This window comes from Salvelinus namaycush, chromosome 25 (assembly GCF_016432855.1).
Source record: "Salvelinus namaycush isolate Seneca chromosome 25, SaNama_1.0, whole genome shotgun sequence".
In the NCBI taxonomy this organism is placed as follows: domain Eukaryota; kingdom Metazoa; phylum Chordata; class Actinopteri; order Salmoniformes; family Salmonidae; genus Salvelinus; species Salvelinus namaycush.
Genome location: NC_052331.1, coordinates 2,064,435 through 2,084,034, shown reverse-complemented (window position 1 = coordinate 2,084,034; position 19,600 = coordinate 2,064,435). Strand labels below are relative to the sequence as shown.

Sequence of the window (19,600 nt, the reverse complement as noted above, 5' to 3'; positions counted from 1 at the left end):
GACTACATCACTGCGGGTCTTTGTGAGAGGTATTGACATGTTGAAAGCACCGAGATGTCTGTTCAAATGACTAGCACACAGCTCAGACACCCATGCATACCCCACAAAACATGCCACCAGGGGTCTCTTCACATCCCCCAAGTCCAGAACAGAATATGGGAAATGCACAGTACTACACAGAGCCATGGCTACATGGAACTCTATTCCAAATCAAGTAACTCATGCAAGCAGTAGAATCAGATTTAACAACCAGATAAAACAATGCAGACTGTGAGGAACACACACAGGCACACACTCTTCCCACATGTACACTGTGGTATTGTTGTATGGTGATATTGTACATTTTCTGTTGTGGTATAGTAATGTTATACTCTTTTATTTGTAGTTTTTTGTATGATGTGCCATAATGTGTTTGGTCTCCAGGAAGAGTAGCTGCTGCCTTTGCCGGTGTTGCTTAGTTTATGGTCTAGATTACAATGTTAACTAGCAAGCTGCGCTAATGTTGCTATTTTGTAGAAAGCCTTTATTGATACTAGCCAGATGGCTAAAGCTAGATAACTACCTAGCAAGATGACGAAGAAACGATTTATTCACTTTCCATAAACTCATACTGCCAGTGCCAGCCCATAGCCAAATGTTTAGCCAGCTAGCTAACGTTATCATATTCGCTAGCTAGCACAATATAGCTAGAGCGCTAGCTAGCTAAGGACGCTAATCCATTGGGATTTAATTATGTCAATAGTAGCTAGGGTGGTTAGCTAGTTTGGAGGAATTATTTAGTGCTGTGTGCACTGTGTCTGTGTATTTAGCTACCATCCCATTGCCCAATAATGTTTGTACCATGTTGTGTTGCTACCATGTTGTTATGTTTTGCTGCCTTGTTATGTTGTTGTCTTAGGTATCTCTTTATGTAGTGTTGTGCTGTCTCTCTTGTTGTGATGTGTGTTTTGTCCTATATTTATATTGTATTTATTTTTTTAATCCCATGCCCCCGTCCCCGCAGGAGGCCTTTTGGTAGGCCGCCATTCTAAATAAGAATTTGTTCTTAACTGACTTGCCTAGTTAAATAAAGGTTAAATAAAAAATAAATAAAAAATCCCATAGCCTAGGTTTCCTATGAAGTGTGACTGGCTCATGACATTTAACAGTGGATGTATACATTAAAAGAAAGTGTGACTCCTGTTGGCTCCCCACGTGAGGGTTTGTGCTCTCTGATTGGCTCAAAGTCAAGTTGTTGGCCACCGATTAGCATTGCACTTCTACAAGGAGAAGGGGAAGGCAGGTTCATCGCTTCCGGGTAGGCACGCAGCAGGTACAGCTTTTGTTCTAGCAAGAGAAAGAAAGGCCTCCCACTGTGATAAGTACCTATCGGCAGGGAGATTCTCGGGGTGTTTAATGCGTAAGACACTTGTTCTACAACACCTTGCTACGAAAGTAGCTAGCAACTTAGTTTCGTCACGTTATGTAAATACACGTTACCATGGAAATGGTATCAACTGCGAGTTGAATGCCCGGTCTTGAGTCAGCTCAGCTGTCCTACAACAAAATATTCTATAACTGGCTAGATTTGTCTCATGTCGTCTCTCCTTAAGTACGTTGTTTGATCTTTCCAGAGGGACAAATCCCCAAACTACTTTTATCCCTACAAACGGTGTGGACATTGCACAGACATCGCCCAGTTTGAGTGTAGATGCATTTATCACCTAAAAACCTATGTTCGTGTTAAAGAAAAAACATTCTATGCTGTAAATATCATATTGATGAGCTTATAAAGACAGTATGTCTACACTTACCGAGCAAATAAAAATAAGTTGTGTATAGACTACAACTTCAGCGGTCTAACCAGAACTAGAATGGCATTCTATTTGGCCAAATCTAAGGAGGAAGCTTTGTCAGTAGCCTACAGAGTTAATACGAGAAGAGGGAAATTGCTGAACTTATGTAGACATTCTGAACAAAGTGTTTTGATAACTTTCAAGTGTAACAGTTCCATGTTGAATACACCCTACTTCACATCATACTGTAGAACTGTACTGCTAATATAGCAATGTGCAAATATTATACCTTCCTGTCCTGTATAAGACAGGCGTTCCCTGATATGTTTGAAGAACACACAGGGGCCCCACCCACTGATGGTACCATTCGATTCAATACTAACAAAAGACAACATGTAACAGATGTCTTGGAATTGTAATGCTGAGTTTAAGGTCTCAGTATCAACCTGTCTTTCAGTCAGAGGAATCCATTTCAAAAGCATCTCTTCTGCCCATCTATAGAAAAACGAGGAAGAGTTGATGAGTGACATGTATTGAAAGAGTGATATTACTAAACACTTGTGATGTACCGTTTTATTAGTAATCACCTTTTGTCCCTTCTGAGGTGTTTGCCAACATCTGATGGGCATGACAGTGTAGATCAGCTCCAGGCACCTCTCGTCACAGATACTGGTCATGAAGGAGCCCAACTTCAGCTCCTATATCACGCAGGGAGATAGAGGACTGTCACCATACAGTCATGGAAGCCAACAGTAAATACACAGAGATCCTGATTCACAGCATGGTTGGCTTTACAATAGAAATAGAATGACTAATGCCATACTCGGCTTCCTGCCATAATCAGTTTAATATTGAATTATTCTATTTCTGTGGGCATTACTCACTCGGGCACCTGTGTAATCCATTGGCACAGTGGAAGGGGGCACCTCCTTACACCATACAAGACACACAGTGCCTTCGGAAAGTATTCAGACCCCTTTACTTTTTCCACATTTTGTTATGTTACAGCCTTATTCTAAAATGGATTGAATAGTTTTCCCCCCTCATCAGTCTACACACAATACCCCATAATGACGAAACAAAAATAGGCTTTTATAAAAAAAATAAAAAAAAATAAAAACAGAAATATTCCATTTCAATTGAAGCACCTTTGACAATGATTACAGCCTCGAGTCTTCTTGGGTATGACACTGCAAGCTGGGCACACCTGTATTTGAGTCGTTTCTACCATTCTTCTCTGAAGATCCTCTCAAGCTCTGTCAGTGTGGATGGGGAGCGTTGCTGCACAGCTATTCTCAGATCTCTCCAGAGATGTTAGATCGGGTTGGATGGGTTCTGACTTCTAAACTTTAAATATTGTTAATCATCAGGTATTCTATGGAAAGGATAAGGGCCACTGGTTGTTACACCAGAAGTTAATGGTTATCTGTAGGAGGAATGTATATGGTGTAGTCAATTAAGGTTGGATATGAGCCAGGGGCTTGGAATGTACTGATGAAAAGAAAGGCAATTCATTTTATTTTTTATTTAACCTTTATTTAGTCAGTTAAGAACAAATTCTTATCTACAATGACGGCCTACCCCAGCCAAAGCCTAACCCAGACGACACTGGGCCAATTGTGCGCCGCTTATTGGACTCCCAATCATGGCCGGTTGGACTTGAACTAGGGTCTGTAGTGACACCTCTAGCACTGAGATACAGTGCCTTAAACCGCTGCGCCACTCGGGATAAGGGTTGATAAGGGTGGAGAGCTGTGGATTAGTGAGGAATGGGGGCCGAGGTCAGGTCACAGTAAGGGAGAAGGAACAGTTTATTACCCACATCACTTAACTTCCTGCCTAGCAATAAAGATGTAATGTTTAGAGGGAAGGAGGAGACTACTTCACCTAAATTGGGGTATATATACTTGTGCTGGTGGGAACATGTCCGTCTGTTCAGCTGTCTGACCCATTGGGTGAATAAACTTGGTTTGAGCTTTAATAATCGTCTGTGAGTTTTTACTCTGTTAATTTAGAACTTTCCAGGCTCTGGCTGGGCCACTCAAGGACATTCAGAGACTTGTCCCGAAGCCACTACTGCATTGTCTTGGCTGTGTGCTTAGGGTCGTTGTCCTGTTGGAAGGGGAACCTTCTCCCCGGTCTGAGGTCCTGAGCACTCTGGAGCAGGTTTTCATCAAGGATCTCTGTGCTTTGCTCCATTCATCTTTCCCTCAATTCTGACTAGTCTCCCAGTCCCTGCTGCTGAAAAACATCCCCACAGCATGATGCTGCCACCACCATGCTTCACCGTAGGGATGGTGCCAGGTTTCCTCCAGACGTGATGCTTGGCATTCAGGCCAAAGAGTTGAATCTTGGTTTCATCAGACCAGAGAATCTTGTTTTTCTCATGGTCTGACAGTCTTTAGGTGCCTTTTGGCAAACTCCAAGCGGGCTGTCATGTGCCGTTTACTGAGGAGTGGTTTCCGTCTGGCCACTCTACCATAAAGGCCTGATTGGTTGAGTGCTGCAGAGATGGTTGTCCTTCTGGAAGGTTCTCCCATCTCCACAGCGGAACTCTGTCAGAGTGTCCATCAGGGTCTTGGTCACCTCCCTGACCAAGGCCCTTCTCCCCCGATTACTCAGTTTGGCCAGGCGGACAGCTCTAGGAAGGGTTTTGGTGATTCCAAACTTCTTCCATTTAAGAATGATGGAGGCCACTGTTTTTGGGGACCTTCAATGTTGAAGAAAGGTTTTGGTACCCTTCCCCAGATCTGTGCCTCGACATGATCCTGTCTTGGAGCTCTACGGACAATTCCTTCGACTTCATGGCTAGGTTTTTGCTCTGACATGCACTGTCAACTGTGCACTGTCAAATAAATGTGCAAACATTTCTAAAAACCTCTTTTCGCTTTGTCATTATGGGGTATTGTGTGTAGATTGCTGAGGATTTGTATTTTATCCATTTTAGAATAAGGCTGTAAACTAACAAAATGTGGGGAAAAATCAAGGTGTCTGAATACTTTCCCAAGGCACTCTATACACACAGCACTGATTACATTGTCAATGGTGGTAATGTGAATTCCAGGACAGATAGTATTTTGACCTTTTTGACCATATTAAATGTTACCAACCTGATTCAAGTGCGCTCCATTACTCTGAAGCTGGACTAGTGTCTGGCCATAGCCTCGGCCTTCTGTTACAGCTCATGATATGGTAAAGGGGTTCCCACGATGCTGCTGAACATCAAATCCACCAAGTTTGTACGTAGCCTGTGAATTAAGTAAAATATCATCACTCAATAAACCTATAGCGAGAAAAATAACTGTCACTACTTTGGAAGTAATTTGTATGCTAATAAAGGGACTGTAAAGTTACAGAATAGACTCAGGCCGGTGACACTGACACTATGCAACCAGCTGTGTACATTGTTGAATTGTTTTATTTTTTATTTAACCTTTATTTAACTAGGCAAGTCAGTTAATTAAGAACATATTCTTATTTACAATGATGGCCTACCCCGGCCAAACCTGGACGACGCTTGGCCAATTGCACTTTGGGACTCCCAATCACAGCCGGATGTGATACAGCCTGGAATGGAACCAGGGACTGTGGTGACGCCTCTTGCACTGAGATGCAGTGCCTTAGACCGCTGCGCCACTCGGGAGCGCAAAATGCTTGCTGTTATTTTCAACCTGAGCTATATTTGTAGTTGACCATCCATTCATTTTTGCCCTACAGAATACACTTTAAACTTTGAGAACATGCATGTTGTTTTGGGTTAGCAGACGAAACCCCCGAATGCTAACTACCTAACTTGCAAATCCGGGTTAGTTATATCTTTGTCCAAGTTGAAATTAGTTGACTTGCTAGCTAATGTTAGCTAGCCAATTTGAGTTTAAAGATTATTGAAAGAAAGATGTCTACATCCTATTATTAGCTAGCAAGCTAGTATTCAAGTGCCTGCCCTAACGTGAGTTATGCACATCTTCCTCTGACATGCTACATCACATTACACGTTAGTTTGATAGATTTAACTAGCGACAGTATCATTCCCCATTCATCTGTGGTATCATAAACTAGCCTGGCCCGCTAGCATTATCAAATCATGTTGTATAACCAAAAGTAGCTACTAGCAAACTCGTACCAGCCATCTACTTAGCTAACGTACTAACCAACACCAGTGGTTGACAGGCAGCAGAAGTGACCGCGTCGGATGTAATCCATTATTGGCCATCGGGCAATATTGTTGGAATTTTGCACCGACTTTATGGAAGCCAATTTTCACTCCTATTAGCCAAGCAAAATGTGCATGCGTTGGACCATATCATATACTGACGTGACTACAAACGTCCACATGGCAGCTGGGCAATTGGCCATCACTGAAAAAAGTGACCATGTAAGTAATCCATAACCAACCCTCCAGTATGTCATGACGAACTCACTTACAAAACTCACTTTTGGATGAGACGGACTTTATGACCAAAATTATTCTATTTACACTTTGTAGCCAATTTAGGCGTTTTCATTCATCCTGATAATTACTGCTGGGAGGGCACTGAGACGATCTGGTCTGCCCCCAGATTAGGCCAATGGTCTAGTCCGACGTGGTTGTGTCTGAATGGTTCATGTCCATCTGGTGGATAGGAAGGGGGAGAGAGGAAGGTTTTTGCACAGACCGAACTGGGGTCTTATCTGTCAAGCATTTCAGAGTATGAGTGCTGATCTAGGATCAGGTCCACCCTGTCCATTTAATCTTATTCATTAATATGATGAAAAATGCTAAACTGATCCTAAATCAGCACTCCTACTCTGAGTCACTTTATACAGTTCTTCAAGCTGAACCGCCAAAGTGCCTATAATTAAGCTAAAATGCACGAGGGGGTGTGGTATTTGTCCAATATACCATGGCTAAGGGCTGTTCTTAAGCGCGACGCAACGTGGAGTGCCTGGATACAGCCCTTAGACGTGGTATATTGGCCATAAACCACAAACCCCTGAGGTGCATTATTGCTATTATAAACTGGTTACCAATGTAATTAGAGCAGTAAAAATAAATGGTTTTGTCATACCCATGGTATATGGTCTGATATATCACGGCTATCAGCCAATCAGCATTCAGGGCTTGAACCACCCAGGTTATAACATCAGTTTAATACCCTCTGTGGTTGACTTTTTAAATGTATTCTTTTGTCCATTATTGCCATCTCATTAGAATGGTATGTGCTTTGTTTTCTCCCTCCGCACAGCTCTCCTCCGAATTGGCACCTTATTCCCTACATAATGCACTACTTTTTACCAGAGCACTATATAGGGAATAGGGTGCAATTTGGGACACAGCCATATTTTATGTAGGCTACCTAGCTCATTAGGCCAGAGCTGCAGAGCTGAAGCCCAGAGCTGTGGGAGTGGGGAGACGAGAGCCACAGCACTAATCTGCATCCCAAATGGCACCCTATTCCATATATATTACACTACTTTGACCAGCTCACTATATTGGTTATCTCTTGTGGACAGACTACGTAAGCATAAATGATCTGACCAAATTACCAAAGATTTTAGTTCTGGGTTAACCGAGATTACTACTGTATATACAGGAGCAGTCAAAAGTTTGGACACACCTACTCATTCAAGGGTTTTTCTTTATTTGTATTATTTTATACATTGTAGAATAATAGTGAAGACAGCAAAACTATGAAATAACACATGGAATCATGTAGTAAACAAAAAAGTGTTACAAAAATCTAAATTAATTTTATATTTGAGATTCTTCAAAGTAGCCACCCTTTGCCTTGATGACGGCTTTGCTCACTCTTGGCATTCTCTCAACCACCTTCATGAAGAATGCTTTTCCAACAGTCCTGAAGGAGTTCCAACATGCTGAGCACTTGTTTGCTGCTTTTCCTTCACTCTGCGGTCCAACTCATCCCAAACAATTTCAATTTGGTTGAGGTTGGGTGATTGTGGAGGCTAGGTCATCTGATGCACCACTCCATTACTCTCCTTGGTCAATTAGCCCTTACATAGCCTGGAGGTGTGTTTTGGGTCATTGTCCTGTTGAAAAACAAATGATAGTTCCACTAAGCGCAAACCAGATGGGATGGCGTATCGCTGCAGAATGCTGTGGTAGCCATGCTGGTTAAGTGTGCCTTGAATTCCAAATAAATCACTAACATTGTCACCAGCAAATCACCCCCACACAATCACACCTCCTCCTCCGTGCTTCACAGTGGGAACCACACATGCGGAGATTATCCATTCACCTACTCTGCGTCTCACAAAGACATGGCGGTTGGAACCAAAAATCTCAAATTTGGACTCATCAGACCAAAGGACAGATGTCCATTGCTCGTGTTTCTTGGCCCAAGCATGTCTCTTCTTCTTATTGGTGTCCTTTAGTAGTGGTTTCTTTGCAGCATTTCAATCATGAAGGCCTGATTCACGCAGTCTCCTCTGAACAGTTGATGTTGAGATGTCAGTTACTCTGTGAAGCATTTATTTGGGCTGAAATCTGAGGTGCAGTTAACTGTAATGAACTTATCCTCTGCAGCAGAGGTAACTCTGGGTCTTCCTTTCCTGTGGCGGTCCTCATAAGAGCCAGTTTCATCATAGCGCTTGATGATTTTTGTGACTGCACTTGAAGAAACTTTCAAAGTTCTTGAAATTTGCCGCATTGCCTGACCTTCATGTCTTAAAGTAATAGACTGTCGCTTCTCTTTGCTCTTTTGAGCTGTTCTTGCTATAATATGGACTTTTACCATATAGGGCTATCTTCTGTATACCACCGCAACCCTGTCACAACACAACTGATTGTCTCAAACGCATTAAGATGGAAAGAAATTCCACAAATTCAGTTTTAATAAGGCATACCTGTTAATTTTAATGCATTCCAGGTGACTACCTCATGAAGCTGGTTGAGAGATTATTACATTAGTATTATTACATTATTATTACATTACATTATTCTACAATGTAGAAAATAGTCAAAATAAAGAAAAACCCTGGAATGATTAGGTGTCCAAACTTTTTTAACTGGTACTTTAGGTAATAGGTTGCCTTTTGGGACGTAGCATGGGTTAACATTCTGTGGAGGCTCACCAGGGGTTTATTGGGCTGTGTGTGTGTGTGTGTGTGTGAAGTTGATCATGGCGTTGTTTTAACAGAGTGGTGGGGTGTTGTATTTGTTGGTGGTTATAATTAGCTTTTTCTGTCGAAGAGAGCTGTGTGTCTTGGGTGTGCATGGGAGAGCAGATTGATAGCTCATTTGGATGGTACAGCCCCTTACCGTGGCACACTTTATGTTAGCTTCATCTTGATTTTAAAGCTGTGTTTAAATTGAAGTTGTTCAATTCATTCTCTAATCTCTCTCGCTCTCTCTCTCTCTCAGAGCAAACCGTTCCAGTTTGACAGAGTGTTCCAGCCCAGTACGACACAGGAGCAAGTATACAACGCCTGCGCCCAGAAAATCGTCAAAGGTGAGCTCTCCTCATTCATTGTTTATGAACACTCTCCCTACTGTAGGTGTTTTCGTTGTGTCCGTGCACAAAACTGAGGAGAAAGCCGGTTTGAAAGAGGATTAACTTTGCAGTGACTACTACCTTCTGGTGGTCTATTTGGTTTCCTTTTTGTGTATTTCTGTGAGAGGGGTTGAGTACAGAAGACACATTTCTGTCTTGTATGAGTCAATAAAGTAGTAAAGTCTTCTTCTTTCAGATGTTCTGGAGGGTTACAACGGGACAATATTTGCGTACGGACAGACATCTTCCGGCAAAACACACACGATGGAGGGTAACCTCCATGACACAGATGGAATGGGGATCATCCCCAGGATAGTGCAGGACATCTTTAACTACATCTATTCCATGGACGAGAACCTGGAGTTCCACATCAAGGTAGGTACTGGTTAGTACTCTACAAATACATCCCCCTGCTTGCCCCCTAAATTGCACTCTTTCCCCTAGATAGTGCACTACTTTTGTCAGGCGAATAGTTTCCGGTCAAAAGTAGTGCGTTATGTAGGGAATAGGGTGCCATTTGGGATGCAGATTTGTTCTGTCCAATTAGAACAACTCTTCCTACTCTCCATAGGCAGCATGCTAACCTTGAATGGCCCCAGCTAGTTCAACGACACTCCGTAGAATCACTTCACTAAGCAGGTTTTTAAAACCTATTGATTTCTCTATGTGGGATCTCTGCTAATAAGCTGACTCTTCTCTTCCAGGTTTCCTATTTTGAAATTTATTTGGACAAGATTCGGGACCTCTTGGATGGTATGTCCCAGGCAGAGTGAACACAGACTGTCCCAATGGCACCCTTTCCCCTACTTTTGACCAAGGCTCGCTGGTGAAAAGTATTGTACTACGTCGGGAATGGGGTGCCATTTGGAACACACTATGTATAGCGTGCCTCTCCTTTTGGCTCGTGGCCATGCTACAGTAGTGTGGATAATTGGCTAGTTTACACAACGATCTGTTGAAAGGCTATGTAGAGCTTACCTAATGAATGAAAATGTGCATGTTGAAAGAGGAAAAGGGTGGAAATGTTACTGATATTGGAATGAATATTCAGTTCATTTTTTGACTGAAAAGAAAGAATGTCTGCATATTGGTACGTTAACATGCTGTATCTGTATCTGCCATTACGTCAATTCTCCCCACTCAATTTGAGCGTGAGGTTTCTTCACACACGCTATGGCTGCATTTACACAGGCAGCCCAACTCTGATCTTTTCCCCAATTATTGGCAAAAAAAGCTGATCTGATTGGTCAAAAGATCAATTAGTGGAAACAAGTCAGAATTAGTCTGCCTGTGTAAACGCTGTCAAGGATACTTAAATGGCTAATTCAGGGGTCTCCAACCTTTTCTAGCATGACAGCTACTTTAAAAAAAAAATCAATGCTTTCAAATAGGCACATTCTTCTCTTCTCTCTCCTGCAGCTCTTCCAGGTTCCTTAGTGTACACGAGAAAGTAGTGCACTATGCTTTCTGTCAATATACCTAGTGAAATAATGGTTAATAAACAACTCTAAGGGGGGCCCTATAAAATCAGTGTTTTTTTTTTCTTGTTTTTTCACTCTCAAAAGTACAATTGTTCATAGAGAAGCAACGCAATTGTATGTTCTGAGTCCATGTCGATGCTTATATCACATTCGAATAGCATTTTATTTTAGGTCTGGAAGAACACTAACACATTTCGATCATTTTCCCCTTTAATTAATTTTCCCCTAATTCCCCTTTTAATTGCGCATCTGACCCTTTAATTGCGCATCTAGCGTGTACGTAATGTGCAGTCGAATGTGCTGGTCTAGTGATGCTGCTGCTAATTTCATAGCAACGTTTGGCAAATAACAGATACAAATGATATACTTACTGCCAGGTAAACCCTACTTTGCAGTTAACATTTCATTGAGAAGGTTTTGGGGAAAGTATTTCTGTCAGTATTTCTGTCACATCAACCGGCTACACACGGAGTGACAGGCGTACCACCCAGACAGACGGTGGCAATATGGCTGGAAATTATTTGGCAGATAGTGTGTTAGGTTTGGCTTTTTAAGCTAATATGTGAGATTTGTTTAGGACAGTTGGCGGTGGAAGACGTGAATATTGCATATACATTTAGAATTGTTTGGCGAGCTACTCGTAGGTGGGCTGCGAGCGACTGGTAGCTGGCGATCGACCTGTTGGAGACCACTAGGATAATGAAATGTATGTTTCCTTCTCTCTTCTCCAGTGTCAAAGACGAACCTGTCGGTGCACGAAGACAAAAATAGAGTTCCCTATGTCAAGGTGAGGCTTCGATCCAGGGATGAACAAACTATCCCTCACCCATTCAACTGTCAGAGTTAGACCGCAGCCACCTAATAACAAAAGACATGAAGGTGTTGCCTGACCTTAATGTAGCTATTCCCTATGAAAAGACACATTCTTTGAAGATATGCATGCACGCACTAGTGCAAGTCGCTCTGAATCAAAGCATTTGTTGAAATGGCATTTATTATTGTTATTATATTTAGAATTTATAAGATGGCCCAGTGTCACGTCATTGTTTTTTTGTCCGCAGGGATGCACTGAGAGATTTGTCTGCAGCCCAGAGGAAGTCATGGACACCATCGACGAAGGAAAATCGAACAGACACGTAGCAGTTACAAGTAAGAGACCGCACCAAATCTCCATTCCAAATGGCGCCCTATTCCTTTTATAGTGCACTACTTTTGATCAATCTCCACAGGCCTCTGGTATGGGCCCTGGTCAAAAGCAGTGCACTATAAAGGGAATAGACTACCTTATGGGACGCGTCCCAAAGCATCAACCCTGAGCCTCACTTATCTTGTGTGTCCATTTCAATCCCATATTCTTTGCCCGAAATGGTTCCTCTGTCTGTAATGTTACTTGATACGCCTCAATAGGTCATTGAGTTTGATTTTCTTTTTGTTCTCACTTCAGAAATGGCGCTCAATGGTTTCTCACGCTACCCTGGTTCCCAGATCGGTTTCTGCTCTCTTAACGGCTCGTCACGCATCGCCACGCCAAACATGGCATGACAATTCCATAAAGTGGTCGGCAAGAGAGCACAAACAGATCTATCATCCAGGCTATTCTCACGCATGTGTCAGAGCTCTGGTTACCGTAACCGACGCATCCATAAAATCAAACTGATCTACTGTACACAATAAGAAACAGTGTGCCACATACTACATGATTATACACTCTGTCTGTAGTGTATATTCATTCCCTTTATAGTGCACAACTTTTGAGGGCTCTGGTCTATGTAGGGAATGGGGTGCCATATAAATGCCTGTTCAGTTCTGATCCCAGATGTGTTGTCTTGCTGTAGATATGAATGAGCACAGCTCCAGAAGTCACAGTATCTTCCAGATCAACGTGAAGCAGGAGAACACCGCTACCGAGCAGAAACTCAGCGGAAAGCTGTACCTCGTCGACCTGGCTGGAAGTGAAAAGGTTGGGAAAAAGCCCTCGCACGTCTGAGTTAGCTTGTTGCAGGGGCGCGGGAGTAAACAATGATGTTAGAGAAGAGAAACCTGAACACTGCTCTTTCGGGTTCTGACGACGGCTGAGGCAGATGCCGTTACGTAATCTTAATAAAGGTATACTGGCAAGAGCGGTCTCTCTCGCTCTCCCTTCGGCACTCTCTCCCACTTAGTCCTCTCTGCTACATGGTGGAAATGGAAAAAGATTTCCATCTCTGAGCAAATGCACATAGCCCATCTTGTCTTTTCCCGGTTGCCTAATGTTGTTATTATCAGAACTGATATCAGAACTGATTAACATTGTTAGGCAATGTCATTCGGACCACATGCTTGACCCACGATAATATACTATGAAGACCTCTTAAGGACTCTGTTGCAAAGAAAGTGTTAATGTTCAAGTCCTCCCATCTTACCAGACGGTCCCTGTCTGTCTTTCCTCCCAGGTCAGCAAGACGGGAGCAGAGGGCGCCGTGTTGGATGAGGCCAAGAACATCAACAAGTCTCTGTCATCACTGGGCAATGTCATTTCAGCCCTGGCCGAAGGGTCTGTGAGTACTTCTCTACCGTGACGGATATTATGACTGGCGGTTTGTTTGGTGTTCATTCAGTGCAAAGACGCGTAAGACTCACTAAAGACCAATACCTCACATCAAAGTATCCTCAATTCTTTAAGAGATGAAAATACATGTGCCTCAAGGCAAAGGTTTTGGTTCAAGCTGATTCACACTTGTCTAATTCTACACCTTTTGTTTTAATCATAGATTGGTTTGTATGGTTTCTTTGCTCCGAATTTCACAACCTGGAGGCAATTCTACTGTTGTTTCTCTTAATGAATTTTCTTTGTTTGTTTGGTCTGCTTTGTTTCAGGGCTATATCCCATACAGAGACAGTAAAATGACCAGAATCCTTCAGGATTCTTTGGGGGGGAACTGTAGGACCACCATCGTCATCTGCGCCTCCCCCTCCGCCTACAACGAGTCGGAGACCAAGTCCACTCTCATGTTCGGACAGAGGTGGGCGCACTCACTAGCTCTTGACAGGATAGTTCACTCAAAAACGATCTTTTCAGTAGTCCACTGTTGAAACAATCCCCCCAAAAAGTGTTCATGTCAGCAGCCACATTTTCAACATAGAGCAAAACGTGTGATGACGATGAGTTTTACACCATATGAAAAAAATACATCAACATTTGACAATGAGTTTACCAACAGTCACTATTTAGTGAGCTATTCAGGGCTGTTGAATAAGAATGGGGTGTAATACCTTGGTCCTGTTTGCGATGTTTCCAGAGCGAAGACCATTAAGAACACAGTGTGTGTGAACGTGGAGCTGACAGCAGAACAGTGGAAGAAGAAGTACGAGAGGGAGAAGGAGAAGGGAAAGGCCTTGAGGAACACCATCACCTGGCTGGAGAATGAGCTCAACCGCTGGAGGAACGGTGAGGAGGAGAGGACATTCACCTGAGTCCCATATGGCATCCTATTACCTATGAAGCGCACTACTTTTGTGGTCAAAAGTAGTGCACTATATAGTGAACAGGGCGCCATTTGGGACGCACTCGATGTTTGTGCCCCGCTCTTCACATAATGGTCTCATTTTAGCGGAGTGGCTGCATCATTCACTGGAAACCATCTGCACGGAGTGGAGCTTCATCCAAAAAAAATGTATTCTTCGTAGATTATTCAAATAATCCTCCCTCCCGAACATGACACCAAACGTACACATGTACGCACGCACCCACACACATGTTGACCATGCAAACCTGGGTCGTGTTTAATGGGTGCGAACCTGGAAGAAAACCACTCTGTTGTGAACAGTCTCGCTACATTATGCCTTACCTTAATGAACAAGACCTGCTGTTCTACTAGGTCTGTGCTGTACAGTAAAGGCCTTGCAGGGTGTCTGTCTGACCTCTCTGGGGTAAAGTCTCCCCTAGGTACAGATCTAGAATCAGCTTTCCCTCCACCAATTCTAACCTTAACCATTAGTGAGGAAAATGCTAAACTGACTGAAGTTCAGCTTCCGGAAGCAACTTCATCCTACTTCTGTCTGAGCTTTCTGTGTCACCACACTGCTCCCTGCAGGTGAGAGTGTGCCGGTGGACGAGCAGTTTGACAAGGGGAAGGCCCAAGCTGAGGTGCTGGCTCTGGACAATGTGCCCAACGACAAGCCTGCCTCCACCCCCAACATGCCCCAGCTCCGTCTGACTGACGCTGAGAAGGACACGTGTGAGGGGGAGCTGGTCAAGCTCTACAAGCAGCTGGATGATAAGGTGAGAGAGACCTGCCACATGACCGCTTCTGTGACAGCATGAGCAGGGTAATTGACGGCTATCTCCATTATGGGCCACTTGCACCCTCATTCCAACTCGAGGGTGAAACCGGTCACAGAACCTCCAGCCCCGTAGGAACAGAACAGCCAGCCACACTGTGGTCGTAGAGGCCACAGCGTGGAACGGTCAATGGTTGAATTCAGAGAAGGTACTGTGCTTGAGCGACAGCAGGCTCTGAGGTTATGTGGAGCAGTCTTCTCAGAAACACCGCCATGGACTTTTGAAGGTAGACAATGCTCAAACTGAGGCCAAAATGTAGTCGAACTTGATTGTTTCAACTTACAGTTTGAGCCCTGTTTTAAATGAGTGCGATGCTAACCATGTCCTCTCTCTGTGCGTCCAGGATGATGAGATCAACCAGCAGAGCCAGCTGGCGGAGAAGCTCAAGCAGCAGATGTTGGACCAGGAGGAGGTGAGTTTGTCTGTTCCCCAAATGGCACCCTTTTCCCTATATAGTGCACTACTTTTAACCAGAGGCCTATGGGTTGAATCATGAAATGGATTCAAAACACGTTTGTATTTGTAGCTACTGGCGTCGTCTCGGCGCGACCACGATAACCTGCAGTCAGAGCTGAACCGCCTGCAGGCTGAGAACGAGGCTTCTAAGGATGAGGTGAAGGAGGTTCTACAGGCATTGGAGGAGCTGGCTGTTAACTATGACCAGAAGAGCCAGGAGGTCGAGGACAAGACCAAGGAGTTTGAGATGGTCAGCGATGAGCTCAACCAGAAATCGGTGAGACAATGTCCCTCACTGTCCCTGCTCATGAAGAGAGCTGTCTGTGTCATATTCATTGTGATGCTTTTCTAGGACCTGCATGTCATTTTTTCCTGGTCGCTTCATTATATTCTTATAATATTTTAAATACATTACCAGTCAAACGTTTGGACACACCTACTCATTCCAGTGTTTTTCTTTATTTTTACTATTTTCTACATTTGTAGAATAATAGTGAAGACATCAAAACTATGAACTAACACATATGGAATCATGTAGTAACCAAAGAAAGTGTTAGACAAATCCAAATATATTTTAGATTTTAGATTCTTCAAAGAAGCCACCCTTTGCCTTGATGACAGCTTTGCACACTCTTGGCATTTTCTCAACCAGTTTCATGAGGTAGTCACCTGGAATGCATTTCAATGAATAGGTGTGCCTTGTTAAAAGTTCGTGGATTTCTTTACTTAATGCATTTAAGCCAATCAGTTGTGTTATGACAAGGTAGGGGTGGTATTACAGAAGACAGCCCTATTTGGTGAAAGGCCATGTACCTATTATGGCAAGAACAGCTCAAATAAGCAAAGAGAAACGACAGTCCATCATTACTTAACGACATGAAGGTCAGTCATTACGGAAAATTTCAAGAACTTTGAGCGTTTCTTCAAGTGCAGTCGCAAAAACCATCAAGCGCTATGATGAAACTGGCTCTCATGAGGACCGCCACAGGAAAGGAAGACCCAGAGTTACCTCTGCTGCAGAGGATAAGTTCACTAGAGTTAACTGCACCTCAGATTGCAGCACAAATAAATGCTTCACAGAAGTTCAAGTAACAGACACATCTCAACATCAACTGTTCAGAGGAGACTACGTGAATCAGGCCTTCATGGTCGAATTGCTGCAAAGAAACAACTACTAAAGAACACCAATAATAAGAAGAGACTTGCTTGGGCCAAGAAACACAAGCAATGGACATTAGACCGGAAATCTGTCCTTTGATCGGATGAGAATTTGAGATTTTTGATTCCAATCGCCGTGTCTTTGTGAGATGCAGAGTAGGTGAATGGATGCTCTCTGCATGTGTTGTTCCCACCGTTTTCAATATAATATATTATATTTTCAATATATTTGGATTTGTTTAATACTTTTTTGGTTACTACATGATTCCATATGTGTTATTTCATAGTTTTGATGTCTTCACTATTATTCTGCAATGTAGAAAATAGTAAAAATAAAGAAAAACCCTTGAATGAGTAGGTGTGTCCAAACTTTTGACTGATACTGTATGTCAGTCATAGCCCTTTTTTGCCCCTAATATTTAGTAAATGTTCATGTTAAAATGTTTTTCTCTCTCTCTTTCCAGAGCGTCCTGACGTCCATTGACTCTGAGCTGCAGAAACTGAAGGACATGAGCAACCACCAGAAGAAGAGGGTCTCTGAGATGATGTCATCACTACTGAAAGACCTGGCAGAGTTTGGCATCGCCGTGGGCAGCACCGAGATCAAGGTAACATGACACATCACCACATGACACATAACACTCAATAAGATGGGTATTATTTTATAGGCAACTAAAGGAAATGTTTAATGTCATTTTCTCCAATCAATCAATCAAATGTATTTATAAAGCCCTTTTTACATCAGCCGATGTCACAAAGTGCGATACAGAAACCCAGCTTAAAACCCCAAACAGCAATCAATGCAGATGTAGAAGCACGGTGGCTAGGAAAAACTCCCTAGAAAAGCAGAAACCTAGAGAGGAACCAGGCTCTGAGGAGTGGCCAGTCCTCTTCTGGCTGTGCCGGGTGGAGATTATAACAGAACAGCAGGATCAGATAATAATAATCACAGTGGTTGTAGAGGGTGCAACAGGTCAGCACCTCAGGAGTAAATGTCAGTTTGCTTTTCATAGCCGAGCATTCACAGTTAGAGACAGCAGGTGCGGTAGAGAGAGAGAGTCGAAAACAGCAGGTCCGGGACTAGGTAGCACGCCTGGTGAACAGGTCAGAGTTCCATAGCCGCAGGCAGAACAGTTGAAATAGGAGCAGCAGCACGACCAGGGGGCCTGGGGACAGCAAGGAGTCATCAGGCCAGTTGGGTAGTCCTGAGGCATGGTCCTAGGGCTCAGGTCCTCCGGAAGGCGAGGGAGAGATAGAGAATTAGAGGGAGAATACTTAAATTCACACAGGACACCAGATAAGACAGGAGAAATACTCCAGATATAACACTGACCCTAGCCCCCCGACACAAACTATTGCAACATAAATACTGGAGGCTGAGACAGGAGGGGTTGGGAGACACTGAGACACTGTGCAACGATACCCCCGGACAGGGCCAACCTGAATAAAATGATAACACTACTCTGACTCCTTTCTCTCTCTCTCTGTTTCTCATTCTCTCTCTCACCTCCCTCACCCCTAGCAACACGACGGCAGTGGTCTGATAGATGAGGACTTTACAGTGGCTCGTCTGTACATCAGTAAGATGAAGTCGGAGGTGAAGACCATGGTGAAACGCAGCAAACAGCTGGAGAGCACCCAGTCAGAGAGCAACAAGAAGATGGACGAGAACGACAAGGAGCTGGCTGCCTGTCAGCTAAGGATCCAACAGGTATTACCATATCGTTACATATAGGAAGTGTATTATTAAAGGATCTCTATGGGTATTAGCCCGCTTCTCTCATCATAGTTCGAGACCCACACACTCCACAACAGCCTCAATCTGCTACTATCAGGGTTGCGCTCAATTCCATTTAAATTCAGTCAATTCAGGAAGTAAACAAAGTCCAATTCTAATGCAATTTCCTTCCTGAATTGACTGAATTTAAATGGGATTGGCCATAACACTGGCCACCATACCATAATCACTCTCACCAACCTAATCTTCCACTGGTGTTTGGCTTGACAATGACAGTGGAGTAGGCAAAGCACAAACAGATCTGGGATCAGGCTCACTCTTTCCTGTTCCTCCCATGAACACAGTAATCAAACTGAGACCTGCTAAAGAATCACTCGCTATTTAATCCACATAAACCCCATGTGTTTTTTGTAATTTAACATTCTCCACCTCCCCCCATGCAGCACGAGGCTAAGATCAAGTCCCTGACAGAGTACCTTCAGAACGTGGAGCAGAAGAAGAGACAGCTGGAGGAGAACATTGACTCTCTGAACGAAGAACTGGTCAAGATCAGTGCCCAGGGTACGACACGCACACACACACACACACACAGCTATTGCACGCACAGCTACTCTCTATGCACTGATAACACATAATGGAACACATTGCATATAAACATCTCTGAAACAGATTTAAGGCCTACAGTGCCACCTAGTGACAAATGTTTCCCTTTTGCAGAGAAAGTCACCGCCATGGAGAAGGAGAACGAGATCCAATCAGCCAATGAAGTCAAGGTACGATATCTTCTCCATACCTTAGGGCTGCCTTCTACTCCAATTTACATTTCGGATCAGCGGTGTGACCCAATTAGGGCACGACTTTTGACCTAGCGGACTAAACTCCACTCCGTGGAAGTTTCCTGATGAATTTCACCAACGGCGTGGGACCGAGACCAGGCTTCATAAAATATTGACCTTCGGCGAATTGAGTAGTAGATTCCACAGAACCTGGTCTCGGCTCCACGCCGTTGGTGGAAGTCATCGTAAACTTCCCTCACCGTGGGAGTGGAGTTTAGTCTGCTACTTTTGACCAGGCTCTGGTTAAAAGTAGTGCACTATATAGGGAATATGGTACTAGTTGGGACGCAGCCCAGAAGTCATGATATATTTTAGATGATACAGTTGATTGGTGACCTCTTG

General features: G+C 43.5%; 1 protein-coding gene and 1 long non-coding RNA gene across 2 annotated transcripts in view; one reads left to right on the top strand and one right to left on the bottom strand.

Moving 5' to 3' along the window:
* LOC120020111 (kinesin-1 heavy chain) overlaps nucleotides 1–19,600 on the top strand; it is a 32,580-nt gene that overhangs the window by 6,594 nt on the left and 6,386 nt on the right. The window contains exons 2-17 of the mRNA XM_038963560.1: nucleotides 9,139–9,226; nucleotides 9,465–9,643; nucleotides 9,973–10,021; nucleotides 11,481–11,536; nucleotides 11,811–11,898; nucleotides 12,585–12,709; nucleotides 13,182–13,286; nucleotides 13,606–13,751; nucleotides 14,028–14,176; nucleotides 14,823–15,010; nucleotides 15,414–15,482; nucleotides 15,597–15,803; nucleotides 17,149–17,292; nucleotides 18,207–18,395; nucleotides 18,866–18,983; nucleotides 19,140–19,195. Of these exons, the coding sequence (XP_038819488.1) occupies nucleotides 9,139–9,226; nucleotides 9,465–9,643; nucleotides 9,973–10,021; nucleotides 11,481–11,536; nucleotides 11,811–11,898; nucleotides 12,585–12,709; nucleotides 13,182–13,286; nucleotides 13,606–13,751; nucleotides 14,028–14,176; nucleotides 14,823–15,010; nucleotides 15,414–15,482; nucleotides 15,597–15,803; nucleotides 17,149–17,292; nucleotides 18,207–18,395; nucleotides 18,866–18,983; nucleotides 19,140–19,195 (1,956 nt within the window). The remainder of the gene's footprint in view (nucleotides 1–9,138; nucleotides 9,227–9,464; nucleotides 9,644–9,972; nucleotides 10,022–11,480; nucleotides 11,537–11,810; nucleotides 11,899–12,584; nucleotides 12,710–13,181; nucleotides 13,287–13,605; nucleotides 13,752–14,027; nucleotides 14,177–14,822; nucleotides 15,011–15,413; nucleotides 15,483–15,596; nucleotides 15,804–17,148; nucleotides 17,293–18,206; nucleotides 18,396–18,865; nucleotides 18,984–19,139; nucleotides 19,196–19,600) is intronic.
* Nucleotides 1,111–6,290, bottom strand: LOC120020112. Its single transcript, XR_005472410.1, has 4 exons — nucleotides 6,210–6,290; nucleotides 4,886–5,023; nucleotides 2,363–2,473; nucleotides 1,111–2,270 (listed from the first exon to the last, which is right to left on the bottom strand). It is a non-coding gene; the product is annotated as an uncharacterized LOC120020112 (long non-coding RNA).